The sequence below is a fragment of the Eublepharis macularius genome, chromosome 4, assembly GCF_028583425.1.
Source record: "Eublepharis macularius isolate TG4126 chromosome 4, MPM_Emac_v1.0, whole genome shotgun sequence".
NCBI classification, from domain to species: Eukaryota; Metazoa; Chordata; class Lepidosauria; order Squamata; family Eublepharidae; genus Eublepharis; species Eublepharis macularius.
The window spans coordinates 89,848,441-89,862,224 of record NC_072793.1 but is presented as its reverse complement, the minus strand read 5'-3'; the positions used below and the strand labels follow the sequence as shown (position 1 = coordinate 89,862,224).

Here is a 13,784-nt window from a genome sequence, read left to right as displayed (position 1 = left end):
GAACACATTGGAGAAATTCATAACATGGACTGAAAGACCTTGATTGCAGTAATCCAGTAAATGACCACAGGTTTTATTCTGCAATAAACTTGTGAGCTGGTAGATGGTAGACAATTGAATGACAGATTTTATTTTGCAGCACAAACAAGTCTCACCTTTTGACTTTATTAAGCTTGTGTTTGAATTGGATGGACGGTCATTTAACACTATTCGGAGTTCACTAAGTACTGTTGCTATTTAAGACTGTATTCTTGTGTACAGGAAATAAATTTGAAAACACAGTATACAAATGCAACAAGATTTTTTTCAACATACAGTTTATTGAACTGATTAGGAACATCTCTCTTTTTTCTCTCTCTTCTGACAGGAAGTAATACTCAAGCGGGCAGCTGACCTGGTGGAAGCACTCTATGGTATGCCGCATAACAACCAGGTACTTCCTTTCTTTATTACACAGTTCTAAGGAGTGGGTATGCTAACATTTAAGATGTAGGGGTAGCCTGTAGCAACGCCAATAAAATTTAGAAGTTTAGAAGGGCAAATAAATGAGAGTGCCACAATATGTATATATAAAAGCATCCACTAAAGATACTACGGTATTATGTTTTAAAAACATATAATTAAAAAGGAGATTGAAACTGGGAATAGTGATCTATGCTGTAGTCATTTGTATTTTGTAGATGCATTTACATACTTGCAATATGATTTAAATATTTATCCTTCACAAATGTTAGAAACAGTTTGTTTTCTATTTTAAAGTTGAACTGAACTGATTTTAAAGTTGTGCTAGCTCCTACAAAATGCTTCTTAAGAGATTCAGTATTAGTAGGCTGTGTCAGTCTATGGAGTTCAAGTTACTCTGATTTCATCTCTCACCCCTTGCAGCAAGGAATCCAAGCAAGCCTTTGGATACCTATGGACACTTGTACTTTGAATATATTCTCTCAATAAATAACCTTTGACTCAAGAGTCCTTGGATTCCTTGCTGCAAGGGGTGGGAGAGGAAATCAGAGTAACTTAAACTCCATAGACTGACAGGCTGTCATGGAAGTGGCCTTCCCTACCTCATATAATCTAGCATATAAAAGTTTATACTTAAGAAAGTGGGAACTTGTCCTGTCTACTATAGGAAGCCTGAAGCACTCTGTTCTCCATCACAGACAAGGCCTTGGCCTAGAATTCCTTTCCACACCAGGCTAGGTGAGGAAACAAGTCCTGGCAGCCATTTTATCTGTTAAAATGAGGGCAAAAAGGGATGGCTAAACTCAGTGCTTCAAATGTTTGATTTGGGAATTCATCCTTATATGCTGCTATTTATGTAGACCAGAATGAACATATTTATATAGTGCTTAGACCTGGTTTATGACATTGGTCCATTGTGCTCAGTACTGTGATCTCTTATTGTCAGTGGCTCTTCAAAGTATCAGGCAGTCTTTTCCAATACCTATGACCTGAGATTAATTGGAAATTCCTGAGATGGAACCTGGAATAGTCAAAGCACATTCCTAGGCTTTTTTCTGATGGCATTTGCTTTCTTCCTTATAGTTGGTTAGTCTAAGAAAATTCCATGTGTTTGGCTTTCTGTGCATCAGTGTTGGTCCTTCAAAAACTGGGAGTACAACTGAAAAGCTTATTCTTTCCCCACATATGTAATAATAAATAATCATGATGTCTGATTGTTGTATTATAGTTGTTAATTTATGTACCGCATGAATTACAATATGCATATTCAATCTTACAGCAATCTCCTGTGTGGTTCCACACTTGATCTTTAACTTACTCTGGACTCAAATCTATCTAGTCTTGTTCCATTGTTATAAGGGTGATACATTGAATGAAGTTGGTGCAGTCTAATTAAATGGTCACTGAATTTCTTTTTGTTTCCTTAATCACCCTGATCTCTTTACTCTTCCCCCAGGAAATAATCCTAAAAAGAGCAGCTGATATAGCAGAAGCACTCTACAGTGTTCCTCGCAATCATAACCAGCTCCCAGCACTCGCCAACACATCAGTCCACGCAGGAATGATGGGTGTGAATTCCTTTAGTGGGCAGCTAGCAGTCAATGTTTCAGAAGCCTCACAGGCCACCAATCAGGGTAAGAAGAAATATTTTTCAGGCAAAAATCAGAGAATTTTAAAGGTTTTTTTTCTGCTTGCTTGCTTGGTTTTAGTCACAATTTAACTAAAGAATTCAAGGTTGAATAGACTGTACACACAAGAGGTCAGTATACATATTTCTAGCATACTTATTGCATGCTGGATCCCCTGCTTTCACCCTCCGCCCCAGCCTCCACTTACCTGGATGGTGGGGGAGAAAGGCATGGGAGTGGGCCTCCCAGGTGTGCTCTCGGGGCAGTGCGACAGTGTCACTGACATCATTGCACTGCCACAGAGCACTCCGGTGCTTTGCCACAGGCTGATACAGGCTCCAGATGGGCTGAATTGGGCCCATTTGAGGCCCAAATCGGCCTACTGTGAAGCAGGCACGCCCCCTGTACCTCTGTGGTGACGTTACTGGAAGTAAAGAATAAAGAAGGCAAGAAGGAGGTAAGATTCCCCGCCCCTCTCCCACAGGGAGGGTACCTGGAACCCTAGTCAGGAAGCAGAGAGCAACTTACTTGGTAAATTACCTTACACAGATGGCAAATGACACATTTGTGTTTTAACAAATGCCCAAAAGCCACACAATAGGGAATGGCTACTTTAAAAAAAGAGAAACCAAACAGGCTTGGAACTCAGCCACGTGAGGAGGAAGCGCTCCTGCTTCCCCTCAAGCTGTTTTCCAGCATGAACACAGTAGGGGGGGAGGAATTATTTCCCCATTTTTGCTGCTACATGTGCACAAATACTCCACATGAATCAGCACAAATGGGGAAATAACTCCCTCTGATCTGTTTTTGCATGGGGAAACCCCTTGGGAGGGAGGAGGCAGGAGCCCTTTGCGGGGAAGCAGAAGCCCTTCCTCCCCCTGCAGTGGCATTCTGAGCCCATTTGGGCTCTTCTTTTTCTATACCAAAATATTTTTGACATTTTACCTGCTTAATCACAATTTCACAAATAGAGAGCTGTATAACACGGGTCTCTGTTACTCTACCCCTGGAGTACCTATGATCAGGAAAAGAATCAAGGACCTTGAAATTTCCAGCACCTGCTAAAGACATACATATTTTGTTGATTATTTTAATTGATATTTTAATTATGTGTGTGTGTGTCTGTCTGTGAACCTCCTGGAGCACCAGTAGTGGTGATGAGAGCAAGATAAAAAATATTTAAACAGACATTGTCTTGTGATGTCACAAATAGACATGGGCAGGAACTGCATTACGAACCAAAAAAACCCATGAACCTCCTGATTGTCTGTTCACAAACCGGCGGTTCGTGAGGGTCCATGGAAGGGTCCATGGAGGTTCGTTGGAAGCCCGGTTCATTACGTTCGCCTGCGGTTCATGAAGCCAGACAGTCAGGCACCATCAATCAATTCCCTTGGAAACGGAGCTGGGGGAATGCCTGAACTCTGTATGCACTCCTTCCGTCACCCTGGAAACCCAAATTGAAGCCCAGCTTACCTTGATCGGCAGGTCTTCCTTCCGACCATGGAGCTGCAAATTAGTTACAATTGGTTACGTGGGAGAAGACACCTGGGGGGAGGGAGGGGGAAGGAGGGTGTTCTGTAGCCATGGAGACTCCAATCTCATCCCTGCAAACCCTGATAGGCAGTTCCGACGGCCAACCCCTTGTACACTGGGCCAACGTCAACTGGTGGCTCTAATTGTATTGAATGGGAGTTTCCTGGGGGCCTTGGATTGGAGAGGGTGTAACTCCAAGATCCCTATTGCAATCTTGACTAAACTTGGGTGCTGGCTGGAGGAGAGCCTGCTAAACACTCCCTGGGAATATGGGCTCCCTAAGTCCAACGGGGGCCATTCTGACGCGCATGAACATCGAACCAGTTCATCAGCGGGAAATGTTCGTTGCGTTGCGGTTCACTGGTTCGGGTTCGTCGTCAGCATTAAACCACGAACTGCTGGTTTGTTAATTTTTTTTTATTCGTTCCCTTGTCTAGTCACAAACTCCAGTATTCAGACCACTACCAGACTAACCTAAATTTTCTACAGTTGATAGTCCTGTCCATAGATAACTGGAGGTGCCAGATTACCTTTATTTTAATAGCCTGTATTTCTATTAGATTACTATCTCTCCATTAATAACAAATGTATGGCTTAGATAACATCTCCCACAGCACCTTTGTACAGTAAACCTACAAACACAGCAGTGACCCTTGTTTTTATAGATATTTTTGATCTGATAACTCCAGGTGTGTTTCTGTTAACATTTATTACTCTTTTTTATAGCTAGGCACTCTGAAAATTAGAACAAAATGAAGTGCCTCTAATCATTTGGTGTAATTTCTGAGCTAGTCTCTAGTTTTAACAGGCAATACTCTTATTTTTCAGTACCCTAATACTATACAGTGGTCACAAATTGCTAATGGTTAACAAGATTTTTCTATGATAGATTCCACCAGGCAAGTAGGTTGTCTTATCAAAATGTTTTATAACTATTTGCAACATTTCCAATATATGATCCAAATGCTCATAATTATTTAAAGGCTCTTGACATTTCATAAACTATTTGTAAATGGAATTTTGTAGAATAAGTGACCTCCAGTCCCTTAATCTTCCCCAGAAACACACATTTACTGAAGCCTCGCATCAGGGTTTAGGATGTTTTGAAATTGGGTGGAGCTCTCTCATGAAAAACAGCTGTTCTGCCTGTTTCACTTTCTATCAAAGGTTTTACTCGCAACTCAAGCAGTGTATCGCCTCATGGTTACGTGCCAAGCACTACCCCACAGCAGACAAACTACAACTCCGTCACAACAAGCATGAATGGCTATGGAAATGCTGGAATGTCAAATTTAGGTGGATCTCCAACTTTCTTGAATGGATCTGCTGCCAATTCTCCCTATGCCAGTAGGTACTCTGCACTTTAGCTTCAACGGTCATGTGAATTGTTATCTGAACGGGCTGAGCTTTCATAATGACTCTAAGGTACAGACTTCTTTAAAAGCATTAACCTTACCGTCAGTGTATTTTTATTATTAGTTTCTAATGGAACTAATAATGTTACTGTTTTTAGATGTTACTGTTTATATATTTTTGTGTGTCTGATTAGAAAAAGTCAGAGTTGCTTACATGGGTTTGCTTCATAGGTCTTCCAAGGGTCTTCCATCTAGGAATTGTTTAGCTTCCACAGTACTACAGCATCACATGTTCCATACATATCATTTGGAATTGGGGGACAAGTACTTTAAAAATGCTATAAAGTTCCCCTTGCTAAGTTGGTTGTTGTTGTTAACTTTGATGATATCTGAAACCTGATTATGGAATTTGATGGGACTATTTGCCACCCCAGCTACAGAATATTGGGTTGTCAACACACTGTTTCATAAATAACTTTCCCACATTTTGTGCAAGTTGCAGAAGAGCTCATGTAAGATATAGGGAGGAGAAAACTCTGCCAATTCCCATTTCCATCATCACATGCCATGGCATTCCCAGAGGTTTCCTGATCTTTGGGAGTGGCTTTTGGAAGGGCATAGAAGCAATGGGAAAGGGGATGCACCAAAAACTCTTCCACATGCTCACTCTATTTCCAACTTCTAGTTTTATCTGTAGCTTTATTGAGCACTTAGGTGTAAACAGACACGATTAATGAGTCATGATGATGAAAGGTCTTTTGGTGCCCTAGTATTGCCTTCACAACATGTGAGACATTGCAACAGAACTCTTTTTGAATCTCAATAGCAATGTTAGAAATTCTGGATCACAGCAGATGAGGCCACAGTTTGATTCCTTCCTACATATCACTGTTCCTGGAAACCGAGGCAGTGCTGCTATGGTCTCCACCAAAGAGACCTAAGACTTCTTAGATTGCCTTTACAATAGAAAGAGGAACCATGTTTGAGCAGTTCTCACACCAGGCAAATAATGTCAAAGGAGCTGTCTGCCGGTAATGAAACACCAACTTCTTGGTGCCTCATCTAAGCAGGCTTTGTTCCTCCAATGTGTAGGTGTCTGATGATCTCTAGACTGGGGCCTATGATGGTAATTCAGCTTCAGCTTCACTTATAGGTAAACATTGACTCAGTACTAAAATGTAAAAAGGCTAACCATTAGGCTTGTCTTTAATTGTAAGAGAACACAGATTTCAGAACAAAGAAGATGCCACATTTATGTTTTAAAACAGGACCATTACCTTAATGCTCCTCAATCATATAAAAAGACCCCATGATTGTAACAACAACAACAACAACATTAGATTTATATACCGCCCTTCAGGACAACTTAATGCCCACTCAGAGCGGTTTACAAAGTATGTCATTATTATCCCCACAACAAAACACCCTGTGAGGTGGGTGGGGCTGAGAGAGCTCCAGAGAACTGTGACTAGCCCAAGGTCACCCAGCTGGCTTCAAGTGGAGGAGTGAGGAATCAAACCCGGCTCTCCAGATTAGAGTCCTGCACTCTTAATCACTACACCAAACTGATTGTAATGTTGCAGATAAGAAGTTATTCACCAGGATTTACATTTACATTTTATTAGCAGCATATTAATAATGGATGATCTTTAAACTTTCTAATATACTGAGGTAATTTTATAAGTTTATCTTCTTTAGAAATGATAATTTACTGTGATTTGGTTGAGCAAAGCCCTTATTCTTTTTGTTAACATACTTTAAAAAATACGTAGTTTCATAATCATGGACAGAGTTATTTTTAAATTGTTTTTTGTCATGTCTGTTGTTATTATTATTAAGAATAATAATAATTCACCTTGGAAGGTGTTTCTTGTTGTCTCATTAATGGGAAATATATCCAGTCAGAAAATGTTTCAATCATGACCTGAGAATTAGAAAGGTGGCATTCTTAATTAAATCAATAAACTAATTGCTGTATAGTAGCAATTCAATTTAGGTGCTTTGATTGCTCTGCCTTAACAAGTGCTTGCTGATACTGAGTGACTATAGACGAAGATTGTATCTGTCAGCCTGTGAAACTTTGAAAGTTTAATTTCCATTAATTGATTTCCTCCATGTTCATAAATATGATATCACTTTCTCACACAAGGATTCCAAGGAGGTGATTTTTATCTACAGAAATGCTGATAAAATAATAATCTAAAGCCCAGCTGATTTGAATTTTGATTCCCCTTCCATTTAATTATCTATAAACATCTCCTGAACATAAACAGCACAACATGGGGAAAATGAGGTTTGGCCAGTTGACTCTTCTTTTTTTATACTGAAGCCAATAATTCTGCAATAACCTGAGGGATTTGACACTATTTTAAGTAAAGTATGCTCTACCTAGATGAACACATCAGCTAAAGACATGAATTCTCTTTGTACAAGACAACAGTCTTTCAAAATTAAATAAGTTATCTTCCAGAGTTTATAAAACTTCTTAAAAATTAGAATTATTTGTCGTTTTAAACCACATTAGTAAAAGCGGAAGCAGGCAGTATCAGGGTCATGTGGATTGCTGTCTGTCACCATTGTCCTGGTGCCTGGCAGTAAGAGCAGAATCAAAGGCTAAACACATATTGATTTTATTGCTGGATTCTTCTTTCCTCCTTTCTTCCTTTCTGTCATGCTTAAGGACTGATATGTTGCTGTTACATTGTAAATTTTTTCCCTTCAGAAAGCTCATGAACTTGAAATTTCATGAACTTTTGAAGACAAAGTTGAAAGAATGAAGACAACTACACATTTTTCTGTTTGTCATGGCCAGTAAAAATGGGCCGGGGGGGGGGGGGGACGAGCCTTCCAACCTGACTATACATGCCTATTCAGCAGAAAGTCCCACTTGGTTAAATAGACTTTACTCTCAAATGAGTGTCCGTAGGATTACAACATTAGTCAAGCCATTTAGTGGATAATGTAATATTACTATACAGAAACAAAAAGTTATGGTTCATAATTTTAAAACCAGTTTTTTAATTTTCAAAAACAAAGAATTTCATGAAATGCTCTGTATACCTTCCCTCACCTCCCCATCCCAGCATACGCATATACCTATGTAGAATTCAGTTGTAGAAGAAGCAGAGAAAATAATATAAAATTGGTTGGGTAAAAAAATAAAATTTAGTTGCCAAAATGAGGCGTACATTTCAGATATGGTTTCAAACCCAGTTTGAATGCATGGGGTTGGATCTTCAAGAATGACGAATGAACAAGTGCATGGAAGAGATTTTTGCTACCTTCCTGTTCCCACAGAAGCCTCTTATATGTCCCCAAAGCTGCACTAAGGGTCAAGGGAACCCTTAGGAATGTCATAGGATATGACACTGAGGGCACAGAACAGAAAATTTGCAGAAGTCATCCTCCCAAGTCTTGCACAAGTCACAAAACAGCTCAAGGAAGAGACAGACAAGTGAAGACAGATTTCTGCCAGTTCCCAGTTCTAGCTGCAGCTCCAGACCCATATGCCACAACATTCCCAAAGATCTCCTGACCTTCACAAATGGCTTTTCAAGGGCATAAGGGCAGTTCTTTAGGAGCTAGCCCAACATTTCTTAGGACTGACAGTGAAATACAATTCTTTGCAATGTTGCAGAAAATACAAGAATATTAATTTTTGGAAAATCAAAAAGAGTCCAGTAGCACCTTTAAGACTAACCAAATTTATTGTAGCATAAGCTTTCGAGAATCACAGTTCTGACAAAGAGAACTATGATTCTCGAAAGCTTATGCTACAATAAAGTTGGTTAGTCTTAAAGGTGCTACTGGACTCTTTTTGATTTTGCTACTACAGACTAACACGGCTAACTCCTCTGCATTAATTTTTGGATTTTTCACATCTTGAAATTTGCAACATTGAAAGGAATCCTTGCAGGTACATTTTAGATTGTTCTGTGTAGCTGCTTAGGGAAACAAGAGTCTTATGGCAGAACTGTATGATGTGAAATGCACATTTTCACTTTTAACTAGAGTTTCCTTTTCCTTAGAAAAGTGATTTACACACAAAAGCTTCGTGTCTAATACTTTTAAGAAGCACTTACTGGTCAAGTAAGAACTGTGACATGATTGACAAGCCATGATGATGATGATGATGAAGGGCCAGTCAGGGCTGTGATCCAGCCTTTTCACCCTAGGAGCCACTGTTAGAAGTTCTAGGTCACATCAGAGTGGCCTAGAAATGTAATTCCTTCCCACACCTTTATCACTGCTCCCATAAATTGCAGCAATATTGGTATGTGAAGGACTCCATTATGGACTTCATGCGCATGACCCATAGTTTCCAGCATTACCTTTTCAGTGGAGGGAACAACCACATTTGAGCAGCTCTCACACTGTAAAGGTAATATTAGGAGTGTTCTGCCAAAAATGAAACACCAACCTCTGAGTGCATCTGCTAACAAAAAGTTGCTACTCCCAGAACTGAGTACCATTGAGCATTTCCATTTGAAATCTTGTTAAGAAGGTCTCTTTCTTTTTTTTTTCTCTAGTCGTGCCATCTAGCCCAACAATGGCCTCCTCCACTAGCCTCCCTTCTAACTGTAGCAGCTCCTCTGGAATCTTCTCCTTCTCACCAGCCAACATGGTCTCAGCGGTAAAGCAGAAGAGTGCTTTTGCCCCTGTTGTTAGACCGCAGACATCCCCTCCCCCAACCTGTACCAGCACCAATGGGAATAGCCTGCAAGGTAGGCCAATTGAAGCATGTTGTTATTTTATATCACCTTGTATTTTTGTGTACTGCAATGAGAGGGATAGACCTTGATGGTCTATGGTGTGATGGCTAATACTGCCCTAATTTTGCTGATGCTTTCATCCCCTTGCTTAGAAAACATGCCTGTCCTTATTGCCTGTCCTTGTTGAATTGAGATTTTTTTTGGTCTTTAAAGCACAGTCTGAGTGTTTGCTTTAAAACAAGTGATATTGCTGCTTACTAATACTAGCCTTTCTCTTTCTTTCCTTTCTTATTCCTTGTTGTTGTTTTTTATCAGACCAGTCTTTTGTGGACTCTAGCAAGTACTCCACTGCAGGGTCTCTCCAGGGTCTGGCCTTCTCCTGAAGTACGTCAGTCAATATTCCCTTGCTTTTTTGCTTTTCCTTTGTCATGTCCACATGTGCAAACTCTTTTCTAATAGCAGCAATGTTTGTGGGGCAGGGGCCATCAAAGAAAACAGGCCATATCAAAGTTTGGTTAGCATGTGATAGCAAATTCCACATGACATATTGTGCTCCTATGTAAGATCTCTTTTCTTCTTCTCTAACATCAGTTCCTCATGATTAATGTACTGCATGAATGCTAATTTATCTTGCAAACATGCAGTGTCTCCTTGAAAATATCTTTATCGGAAATTGGATATTATTTGTACATCTGTTAGGGAATGGAGGATATGTTCAACTCTTTTCTTAGGTATTGCCCTCCTGATGCAACTGCTGAAGTATTTTTATCATTTGACAGTACCAAAGCTTAGAAGAAACTTTGCTCTGGCAAGAATAAGAGCTCTTCCCTCAGCGGTTTTGGAGGGTAAAAATAAGAAAGTACCATACGCTATAAGAATATGCAGATGCCCATATGACAAAGTTGAAACATTTGATTATATGATTATAGAGTGTCCCATATTTAATTATTTGAGGGCTAGTTTAATTATCCCTCTACTAAAAAATATGGAATTACCTAATATCAGAGCTCAGGTGACGTGCTTATTATCGGATATAAATGATTCCTTTACTCTTTCTGTGGCAAAATATATAGGGGCAATAATTAAATATCAGTGAAATAACATTCCCATTTTAACTTCTGCTTAAGGTGATAGCTGTATGAGCAGTACCAGATAGATATAGATAGATATTTTTAAATTTGCACTAGAGGTATGTGATTTGGGTTTTCAATTTGGGATAAATACCAACTCGGACCCAATTTGTAAAGATTTGGGATTTCCGAATTGGGCCTGATTCAGAAATACCGAATCAAAGCTTCCCGAAGCAATTTGGGTCACTTCAAGGCACTTTCAAACCCTTTAAACTTCAGCTGGCAGGTGGGAGGATCCCCCTGCCTGCCAGCTGAAGTGCGGGAAGGGCCCTTGCCACTTGCAAGCAGCAGGGGAAAGGCCCTTTAAACTTTAGCTGGCAGGCGCAGGGGGATCCCCCCGTGCTTGCCAGCTGAAGTGCAGGAAGGGCCCTTTCCTGCCACTTGTAAGCAGCAGGGAAAGGGGCCTTTAAACTTTAGCTGGCAGGCGTGGGGGATCTCCCCCATGCCTGCCAGCTGAAGAACAGGAAGCCCCACCACCACTGTGAGGTGGTGAAATAAGGTGGTGAAATAAGGTGTGAGGTGATGAAATAAGGTGGTGAAATTTCACCCTTCCATCAGGTGAAATAAGCGGTGGGACGGGAACTTTTGGTGTGCTATGAATCTTTACGGAGTATACCAAAGCAGGACAATAAGCGGTTTCCAAAGTGGCTTGCCGCTTCGGAAATTGCTTATTTCTGATTCTTTTTCCCACTTCGGAAATTCCAAAGTGAAAAAATCGAATCTTTCTGTCCCTGCACACCCTTAATTTGCATGTCTCCTGGAACCTAAACGACAGTCAATGGAAATGGATCCTGTGTGTCCTTACAGTCAGTAAGAGATTATAATACAGAACTGGAAAGATGAAAGTCCAGTTTCCTGTAATTCATTGGATTGAGGTTCTTATAAATTTACCAGCATTTGAACATATCACATGTAGAAGATAATTGTGCATTTTTAGATATTTATTTATTTTTAAATATTTGGAAACCTTTTATAGAAGTCAGAGTTGCCACCATTGGTTATTTTGTTTTTGGTGTCTTTCTTTTTTGCTTTGCAGAAAAATTATGAAAGATTTTTTAAAAGTAAAAAAAATGTTAAATTTTTAAAAAGATATTTAGGAAATGGGAAAAGTCAGTTGTAGTGAATTTAGGTATTCATCTGAGATATTAACTGGCATGGTCAAACCACAAGAAGGTTATTTTGCTTTATCTGCTCCTCTCTATACATGTATGCATGTGAGAGAGAAATTGTTTTGCTGAATTCTCTGACATGTCATGAGTATATATAAGATTGCAGGTTACCACTTAATGATTAGCCTATGTTATGTTTTCAGATGATGCATTCATACTGAATCTTTTTTTTTTTCTTTTTACATGATCTGCCACAGAAGATCATTCAGTAAGATGGCTAGGCCTTATCTGCATTCTGTGGCTTGTTTGTTACTGTTTAGTATTCCATTTCCTAGTTTCTTTGTACTTCAGAAGTTCATACTTTTCCATAACTGGTCTGGATAGAAGTCTCGCATGATGGCCTTGATACTCCCTCATTCCCCCATGTTATCGAACCTTTTCCCTTTCTCTTTTTAAAACAGTGAATTGTGTAGACAGGTTTTTTTTAGTAAAAGGGAAACCTAACTAGTTCATAACATTAATAACTTAACTCAAGAATATCCTTCTACTGAGTGTGTTTGTTTGAGGGCTTCTTCTTTATTTGTTTGCACATTGAAGCAAATTCTTTATTCAATTCATGAATATAATAGTTTACAAGCAAAAAAATTAAAACAAAACATAATATACGGTCCTGCGTGGGCTCCTACAAAGGAGCTTTCCTTAGCCTAGTGGAGTTTTATTTATTTTTTCCTAGTGGAGTTTTATTTATTTTGTGAAGTTCTCTTTTATTTTAAAACAGGTACTAGATAATGGGAAGGTTTTCAGCACTCTTGGGCTTGTAGAAGAAGTATTATGGTCTTTTGGAGATCCTGATCCTTGTCCCCAGTTCTGAGAAGTAAAGGAAATATTTTAAAAATAGTTTTAAAATAGTGAAAGACAAAAGTAGTATGGAATTAAATGCAGCCCAAGGGCAACATGTTCTTAAGATGGGTGAACACCACACACAGCCTATTTTTTACATCCAAACAGCTAGCTACTACACCACAAAAATGGGCTTCTGGTGGCTTTTACTAGCAATTATCATCTAAAACAATCATTTGAGTCCATCCTCATTTTCCCAATTTTATTTTTTTAGGGACACATATATCTACACTGAATTCATCAGCATAGATCTCATTAAAATCCTCTGGTGTCCTCACATTCATGGATACCTATCTTTCACTGACAAATACCATAATAGCCTTTTATAGAATGTGTGTGTATTATAAAATTGTTCCTCTTGTTCAGATCTATTTAATACCTGGACCTCTGATGTATAATATAAAAGCAAAATCCCTCCATTTCACTGTTGGGTTTGGTCTTCTTGGTGGCTGTCCTACTGTCTTTATTCCTCCATCCTCATTACACATTTTAATTGCACTGAAAGGAATATACATTTTCATGCTCACTTAACAAAAGAAGGGTCCTCATAGTCACTAGCTGCCTCAAACTGTGCCAAAGATGGAGAGGGTTACTGACCTGAGGTCTTTTTTAAAAATCCTTTCCAGTCTGTCTGCATATCTCGCAGAATTTGGTGATAAACAGCAATTTGTTTTCCATTGCCTTCATCTATTTCATGTGAGATTAACTTTAGGATCACCTATCCCCTATGTGTTTAATGTACTAAAGACTCTCTTGACCATGCAATGGGTCTCTGAGAAGTCAGGTTGGCTACTGCAAAAGAAAGAAGAAGCTCACAAGCAGAATGAAAAGCCCTTGTTCATAAACAAAAAGACACTGATAATGCCTAAAGATAAATGCTGCCCTCACTCCAAAGCAAGCTAAAGCCAAAGCAAGCTAAATATAAATAGTCAATGGGTTTTAATCTTAAACT

The 13,784-nt window shown here is 39.3% G+C and overlaps 1 protein-coding gene across 3 annotated transcripts in view; it reads left to right on the top strand.

Moving 5' to 3' along the window:
- Positions 1 to 13,784, top strand: part of EBF1 (EBF transcription factor 1) — a 501,457-nt gene that overhangs the window by 473,473 nt on the left and 14,200 nt on the right. For 2 of the 3 annotated variants that reach the window (XM_054977385.1, XM_054977384.1), the window contains exons 12-16: positions 368 to 433; positions 1,919 to 2,096; positions 4,794 to 4,973; positions 9,511 to 9,705; positions 10,009 to 10,077. In XM_054977385.1, coding sequence (XP_054833360.1) covers positions 368 to 433; positions 1,919 to 2,096; positions 4,794 to 4,973; positions 9,511 to 9,705; positions 10,009 to 10,076 — 687 coding nt within the window. In that variant the 3' untranslated portion in view covers position 10,077. The remainder of the gene's footprint in view (positions 1 to 367; positions 434 to 1,918; positions 2,097 to 4,793; positions 4,974 to 9,510; positions 9,706 to 10,008; positions 10,078 to 13,784) is intronic. The other variant, XM_054977386.1, reaches the window with a different exon arrangement.